Source organism: Vitis vinifera, chromosome 10 (assembly GCF_030704535.1).
Source record: "Vitis vinifera cultivar Pinot Noir 40024 chromosome 10, ASM3070453v1".
Lineage (NCBI taxonomy): Eukaryota > Viridiplantae > Streptophyta > Magnoliopsida > Vitales > Vitaceae > Vitis > Vitis vinifera.
In genome coordinates, this window is record NC_081814.1 from 7,141,324 (window position 1) to 7,149,631 (window position 8,308).

At 35.6% G+C, this 8,308-nt stretch overlaps 1 protein-coding gene across 1 annotated transcript; it reads right to left on the bottom strand.

The window, feature by feature from the left end:
* Nucleotides 1–1,275: 1,275 nt before the first annotated feature.
* LOC100260637 (glutamate receptor 2.7) lies at nucleotides 1,276–5,940 on the bottom strand. The gene is made up of 5 exons (XM_002272180.4): nucleotides 5,230–5,940; nucleotides 3,788–5,088; nucleotides 2,728–3,040; nucleotides 2,195–2,592; nucleotides 1,276–1,980 (listed from the first exon to the last, which is right to left on the bottom strand). The coding sequence occupies exons 1-5, from the start codon at nucleotides 5,510–5,512 to the stop codon at nucleotides 1,525–1,527; spliced, it is 2,751 nt and encodes a 916-aa protein (XP_002272216.1). The 5' UTR covers nucleotides 5,513–5,940; the 3' UTR covers nucleotides 1,276–1,524.
* Nucleotides 5,941–8,308: the final 2,368 nt, after the last annotated feature.

The following is an 8,308-nucleotide window of genomic DNA, read 5'->3' on the forward strand; positions in this document are numbered from 1 at the left end:
TAATATTAATTTTATACTATTAGTAAGAAATGATACCACACTCTTTTAGAGAAAAAAAAAAAAAGACTAATTGGACAATTACATTTAATTTTTAAAAAAAATGGAGAATGTCTTAGACGAAGATAAGAGAGACTAGAAGAATGAAAGTATCGATAATTAGATTTTATGATTATATCGAGAAATATTTGTTGAAATTTTGATAAAAAAATATCAATGAGACCAAAATTGATGAAAATTCATAAAAATATTGGGAAAAACTTTTAAAATAATAAATAAGAATATTCAAGTTTAAAAAAAAAAAAGATATTTGTATAATAGATTTTTTGAGATTCTATCATTATATATAGAATTTAATAACTTATGAAAAAATAATTTATTTAAAAAATGTAATTTTAAATCTTTTAAAACATGATTTTTTTTTTATAATAATTAAATCAAACAAATATTTTGGACAACACGTGAAGAGACAACTCCAACTAGGATTTTTATTTTTTAAACTAATAATAAGAAGAAGAAGTAGAAGAAGATAATAATAATTACAGTAGTTTATTGTACTATTTATTTATTTTTATTATTTAATACTAAATAAATTAATATTACATATCTTAATGTTGAATAGATAAAGAAGAAAAATAGATAACCTAAATAAATAAATTAGTTAAATGAAGATAAGTTCTTTATATAATTATTTTTATCAGTTTTTCATCAATCAAATATTGACCTATGTAGAATAGGTTGTTCTTTCAGTCATTCTTTCATTGAACTTGATGTTCTTATTGATCTTCTTTTTTGTCTTTTTTCTTTTCTTTTTTTTCTTTTTTATATTTATAAATGTTCCTACTTTCATACCTAGTTTTATTTTTTATAATTTTTATTAAGTAATTATATTTGAGTTAATATAGTTGCAAAGGAAATAATGAGGTAGAAAGAAAACTGAAAGTGAAGTTGAAGGTATTTTAGAGGTGTAGAAGACCAAAAGGCATCCCTAAAATCACAGTCACCTATGAGCTCATGAGTTTCGACCCATGATTTCAACACACTCCTTAGAAATAGGGCTTTCTAGAGAATTTTGTTTAAGGGTTTCTGGTAATGAGTAATTAGGGGTTGAGATTGCAACTTATGTGAGGATACCGACATCTCATAGATGGATTAGGGTCATTAAACTAAAATCAAACACGTATCAACTCTTAGAACACAACCATCCTTTTAGGTACTCAAATATTTTTCTATAGAGGAATATCACTTGTTTCACATACACAAAGAAAAAACATTCCATATCAAATATCATTACTCATTCCAAAAGAAATGAAATATAAACTTCTGAAGTAATATTCAAATTTTGTGTTTACACCAACACAACAATGTCTAATAGGAACAGCTTGAGAACCTAGAAGAATTATCAATTCAATTAATGAATATTGTAACTCCTTACAACAAATAAATTCCTAAGTTCTTATATATTACAACCTCTTATAGAATCTTAATGGGGTTAGTCCTAGATTCGTTCTAGCTACAATCAATAGTTCATATCATTTGAATAGCAGTTGGAGGAGAGGCCTCTGATGGTTCAGGAGCATCAGAAGGGCTCACTAATACCCACCCGGGAGAACCACTTGAAGAGGCCCTATTGGACCCTTGAGAAAAATCTGAAGCTCTGTCTGGAATCTTAATTTCTACCTTGTGGATGTAATTTGCTAGTTCAACAGTTCTTCTCCAGGCACTTTCACTTGGCGCATTTTGCTGAAAATATTTTAGTAGGAGACGACAAAGGAAGAGCAGAAAACAAATGGTGGAAGTGGCGCCACATAGAACATAAAGAGCCCAGAAGTTCTGGAGGCTCAATTCAGTAGTGTCAGTAGTGGAACACTCGTCGGAGCTAGGGAACCACTTGTCTTCTAATGATTGTAGAATCCCTCTCTCTGAAAGGGTTAGGATGGCTTTAGAGACATCTGCAGCTATTGGAGAACCTTTTTGAAATACCTGCAAATCAAGAGTTTTCTGTTCAGAACTGGAGGAAAATGAAAATGAAATAATCCAACTACATATTAAAGTTTGGTCCACTGGAACTTCATACAGAATTATTGGTGGACTAGCAGGTGGCTGAAACATTTCCATGCAAAGCTTGCCCAGAAAAGTTTAGGCAAAATTTAAGTTTCAGTGAATTCAAATGAGTAAGGGTTCAGTCACTACTCACAAAGCCTAATCCTCCAAATCTGCTGAGGGGATTGGAGGCAGTGTACTTCTTGCAGTACCGATTCATGAAAACCTTTTCATAAGGGAGTTCAAGAAAGGCTGCTGAGATAGTGCCTTTCTGGAATTCGTTAGGATAGGCATATTGGCTGCTAATATTCTTGATGTTGTCTTTTTTAAAATCAAGAACATCCTCCAAGTACTTTCTCACAAATGAATCACCATCACAACCAACGTTTAACTTGTGAACCTTAAGCCACTCGATGTCTGTCACATTGGGTTCGAGTCGTTGGACTGTCAGCATTGAAGAGAGACTAGCAGTGTAGCTTGAGGTTAAAACGAAAACAACCATTAGCCACACCACTACCACCACTCGAGTAATGTTGCTATTAATTTTTTCCTCTGCAAAATGAAATCATGGGTTGTGAGTGGTTTTAACTTATGAAGATGCAGAATATACAATCAAAATTCAGAGACTTTTCTGACACTGATCCTAAGGATGCCATTGGTCCTACCATTTTTTATATTGATACTTACTGTGAGCAAAGAAAAGAGAAGAGAAGGTGAACCAAAGTGTAGTGCCAAGCTGATCCTTCCACGAGCCTTGAAATTCTGGATTGTTTTGGTGCTCCAATATCCAAACTATAAACATTGTGTAGATCAAGATAACGCCAGTCACCACCCACATTTCCATGGTGAAGGGCTTCATGAACAGCCATGCCTTGTAGGCTTCTCTAGATTTAACTGGAGTTATCATGGACAACCCTGACTCAGCAAATGGCTGAGTAAATTCCACTATTCTTGAACGGTTTGCTAATATTGTCATATCGCCAACGACAGCATCATAAGTCTTCCATGGATTTTGATTCACAAGTGATAGGCAAAGAATATCAGTAACAAATGATCAAAATAAAAAACCAAAATAGAGGTTCAGGAGGTCTGACAACTCATTTTAGCTTTAGAACACACTGTTTCCATGGGGACCAAGTCAAAATTCTGAAGACAAAATACCAGAGAAATCTAGCTAGCAGAAATGAGATTTTTCAGGGTTTTGAGAAACTAGGGTCAGATCAATGACAATTCTATATGAAAGTCAGTTCTTACATTCGTTTTTGTTTTCAGCAGTATTGTTGCAGTAAAGCAGGACAAGATTGAATTGGAGAGATCCTTCAAAAAATATCCCCTGTTTCTGGGGTAAGTTACAATTTGATTAAGGACTTGTTTCTATAGTTGTCCCTTAAAACAAGTATTGGTCAGCAAATCAGACATGTCTTTCACAAAGAAGAAGAAGAAGAAGAGGGCATTTTCAAACAATTAATGGACATTTATGTGAAGCTCACATTTATTTCTAGCTTGGGGTGAATTAATGGACAGTAACGTGATGCTCATTTTTTTTAGCTTGGATCACTACATGACTATTGAGAAGGATTGAAAAAAAAAAAAAGCAAGGAAAGAAAAGAAAAAGGAGACTAGAGAAAGTAGCAATTACCTTGGTATAAACATGATCAACCAGATCATCATATGTGCCATGGATTGAAAAAAAAAAAGAAAAGCAAGGAAAGAAACGAAAAAGGAGACTAGAGAAAGTAGCAATTACCTTGGTATAAACACGATCAACCAGCTCGTCATATGTGCCATCATATGGATGGAAGTCATAGGGTAGAGAGTAATTTTGCTCCAGAATTTTTATCACCTCTCGGAAAATATCAATACAGAAACCAGTATATTTTTTCTCAGGATCAATTTGAGCTTCGTCCACCTTCACAAACTTATCAAAAGAGGTGTTAGCTGGAATTCCTATCTTCAATCGTTTTTCATCAGTGGGCATCTCCCATCCCTTGGGAACACGTTTCAGGTACCCTGGCCAAATCACTGGACCATCCAAAACCTTTGTAGTTCTTCTACTACTATTTGCCTCTCCACCTTCTCTGCTAAAAGGGTGGTCCAAGTCCTGCGTCCAAAAGTCAAGCTCCTTGTAGCCCTTTCCAACAAGGTTTATAATCCTCAATGGCAACGAATTTGAATCCAATTGATCACCCCCTTGGAAACTAATTTTGCCACTTAAACCATTGAAATTGCTTGATAATATAGTTTCTAACAGCCTTTTTGGAGTAATAGTATCACTAGCTAATCTCACCAGGGCATTTGCGATGACAGAAATGCTATCGTATGCTCGTAATGCATGAATTCCCGGCTTGGTGTTGTCTTCTTCTGGGTATTCATTTTCAAACATTTTCTGGAACTGAGCAGAGAATTCTAGGAAGGGCCTACTGGTTTTGGAATAGTAGGTTTTAATTCCTAGAGCCCCTTCTATATAGGAGATAGCAGAAGTGTCAATGGAGTCCAAGAAGCTCGAAATGGTATCTGTAATTATCCAGGCTGACTCTCTCGCCATAAATCCCATTCGCCTTGCTTCTTGGAACAAATGGGTAGCCATCAATGGAGATGATTTGAGAACAATGAAAACTCTTGATTGTATACTGAGAAGCTTCATCAGCTCTTCATTGATGGCTTCTTTTGGGTCAGATAAAGATGATATTGGTGGAAGAACCACGGTATACTCGATCTCTGTACTGAAGTATTGAAGAGCCTCAGATAAAGGAGCTAGCATCCCAGAATCACCACCATGTGCATCATCTTCATAGACTACGATGACCCTTTGCCAATGGTAGGAGCCAACAATAGCTGAAATACATCTGATTTGTTCAGAAACATTGCTACCCATTTGTGTCAAGAAAGGCCACCTAATCTGCCTTAATGGTGGGGTAATGGTTGATGCTGCTAATGAAAGAACAGGCACTTGAGCTCGGTTTCCAACATCAGCAACTAAAGCTGCTTCCTGCCATGTATCCGTGCCCACAATCACCCCCACTTCCTTCTCTTTAATCAGCTCTTGAGCTGCAACCAAATTTAAAAAACTCCATAAATACAAATAAATTTATCACCAAAAATAAAATAAAATTGAGAACTGCACACTGAATTTGGTAATTTGTTACATTAATACCAATAATAAAACTAGTACTGATAGAGATAACGAACCAGTGAAAGCTGCCTGAATGGGTTCTCCGGTGGAGTTACCGAAATGGAGAAACAGCTGGAGATTCTTCGAATCCCTATTGAACCTACTAATTGCTATTTCCATGGCTGTTTTTTCTTCTTTGCCTTTACGGGAACTAGCATCCACGATTGCTCCAATATTTGTGGGTTTGTAGTCAGCTGCGATGATGTATGCATGGGAGAGAATCAGAAGGAAGACGATGAATAGAGAGCAGGGGAAACGAGATTTTGGAGCTGTGTTAACGGAATTGGATGGGACATTCATTAGGGCGTTTCTGGGTAGAGTTCCTTCCCATGTGGTTATGATAACAATATCATTTATAAGGGGAAGTGGTCCATGGAGAGGGAGAGGGAGATGGAGCACACTGTTGCAATGATTTAAGACCAGGGCACTTACTTGAATGTGAATACTCCATATACCTCAAAAAAAGAGTTCCTTCCCAAGGGTGTCTCAACTTGCTTTGAGCTATTCATATTCAGCCTGAAAAGTCAAGGATAAGAGAATAGCAGCAATGTTGGAATTTGACTCGGTCTAGCTTATAAACCAATATTTCTCACTTCTCAACCTTGGCACCAAGCAATATGGCCGTCTTTGAAATTTCATGTTGCTTGCTGCGAACATCCAACGCGGAAGGGATCACAAGCAAATGAAGCTACTCAGAAACTGCTTCGAATTGGATTGGGCAGATGTTCAAGATGGCTCCAAGAACCATTTTTTTCGTCCCTTCCTTTTTTCAACCCTATATATTTTTTTAAACTCTAAATAACTATTTTTATTTTTTTTTATTTCCTAGAATCACTCAAAGTTAGGCCAAAAATCTTGTAATGAAAGCTCCCTTAATGATGGCGATTTAGGGGAAGACTTGGTGTTTAACGACATTGAAAGGGAACGGTTGGGGCCTAGTCCGTGAGTAAATAGATTCTTTCAATAAACAGGGATTGATTTGAAAGGTAGTCGAGATTCCTAGTCAGTAAGTCGTCGCCCACAGGGAATATTCAGAATCACGTAAGGGAATAGCGAAGCCGATGACTTGACTTTGTAAAATTCCTTATAATATATACAACCTTCATATTCTTCAGAAAGATGATATATGGTAAGTAATTTTTTATTTATTGGTTAACAGTATTCATGATTAAAAATAAATTATTTTAAATTAGAAATAAAAATATTGTATTATGTTATGCTATTAAAAAAATGCATGAGTTTTGGTGCTAAAATTGCAAGAGAGTGATAACAAAGACAAAGGGTATGCACACAACATTGTTTACCATATCAATCTGAACTGCCGTGATTCAATCCAAAAGCTACAATACATCATTCTATTCATACAGATTTTCTAGGGTTCCCTTTACAACTGAGCTCTGCTCCACCCTTCAGATTTAATAATTACTAGACACTGCATTACCAATCCTAGTTCTAAATCAACCTTAAAGAATGAGAGTTATGCAGACCCTCACAACTGTGCTATTAACAAATTCAGTCACCAAGGATTCCTGCCATGTACATGATCAAGAGTAGGGGGCAAACACATAACTCAAAAGGTTGGGTAATCTTTTAAGTGGTGGAATTGCAATTAACATGAAGGACACCAACGAATTTTAAGACAACTGCACATAAGGAATATGCTAGAAACAAAAGAAGTTCAATACAAGACCAGAAACAAGGTGAGGGGGAATCCATGCAGAAAACAAAAGATAAACAAGAAGACAAGTCAAACAACATATATAACTATAAATCCACGGTAAGAAGACTGCTCTACTTGCCCTATGGTCTCCCAAAACTAAATTTCCGGAGTCGAAGTAGCTCTCTTCTGGTGAGGGAGATCCACCTACCCATTTTTTCCCAATGCTAAATAGACAATATGATAAATTTTCTCCATTTTTCAGTTTAACAATCCATCAGGATATAAGGAGCATTCGAGTAAAGAACATTTACAGAAATTTTTTCCAGGAACACAAGCATAACATCAATTTAGAAGACTAAGTGAAAAGAAAATTTTGTTTGTTCAGACATGTTAGCTTCACTGGTGTTCTTCAATATGCTTTATCCTTTTAATTAACAAGTGCAAACAAAACTTTTTGCACCAGGACCCATTATGAAATTTCCAATATTCATTCATGGTGTCATCCACAAATAACAATTAAAACATAATCCTTTCTGCTCCCACAAAAATAAATATGAGGGCAATTGGCCATATTAAGTCGTTCTGTTCATACAGAAAAGGGATGGTGGTTGGTGCAAACACACTCCTAGCATTAAACACAGAATTTGAACCTTGTTAAGGCATTGGTTATGTTATCTCATTAAGTATGGATATAAAATTGCAAGCACTAATGCAATTCCTACCACTATAGATCAGATCAATCCAAAGCATAAATAATAAGTGATATTAAAGGATGATTCCTCAGTAGAACCTGCAGGCATTAAAACTTGGTGAAGTAGCCACCAATGGGTTCACCAGTTGGTTTATTCAAGTCCCCATAGGAAACAGAAATAAAAATCATGGTAGAGGACCAAATCTAAGCAGCTACAAGTAATCACACATTTCCATTGTACCTCATACAAACTTCAGCCTGTTCCAACAATTCCCAGACCAAGGAAAGATAGCCACAAGAGGATGTAATGATAAATACAGAGATAAACAATAAAAGCTAAATGATCTGTTAACAAATCCATATATGGTATTGAAAGATTAAACCAAAAATAACAATGTTTAATGTAGTTAAGGAATGAGGGAAATATGAACCTTCCAGCACTGTTCTGCAAGAAGCACCAAATATCTAAGTTATATATACTTAACTGACAACAGAATGAGAGAGCACCTATTTTTCTCTATAACCCTATTTATGGCACATCAACAATGCCTGCTCAAGCTTTAGAAGCCTTGCATGCTGTGAATATTTCTTTTAAGACTTTTACTTCCTTCTCAAAATCCAACAATCTTGTACGCGGTACATTGATCTTATTAAGACATGCTTCCAGATTATCAAACCACTTAAGCTGAAATCCCCTGATTTTTTCTTCCACAGCAACACATACAACCCTTTCTTCCTCTTCTCT

Excerpts from the sequence above, each read along its gene's own strand:
- LOC100260637 (XM_002272180.4), bottom strand. The coding sequence starts at position 5,512 with ATGAATGTCCCATCCAATTCCGTTAACACAGCTCCAAAATCTCGTTTC. Across the intron at positions 5,089-5,229 it reads CATTCAGGCAGCTTTCACTG|CTCAAGAGCTGATTAAAGAG; the intron begins GTTCGTTATCTC and ends ATTTGGTTGCAG. Across the intron at positions 3,041-3,787 it reads TTGATCGTGTTTATACCAAG|ACTTATGATGCTGTCGTTGG; the intron begins GTAATTGCTACT and ends AATCCATGGAAG.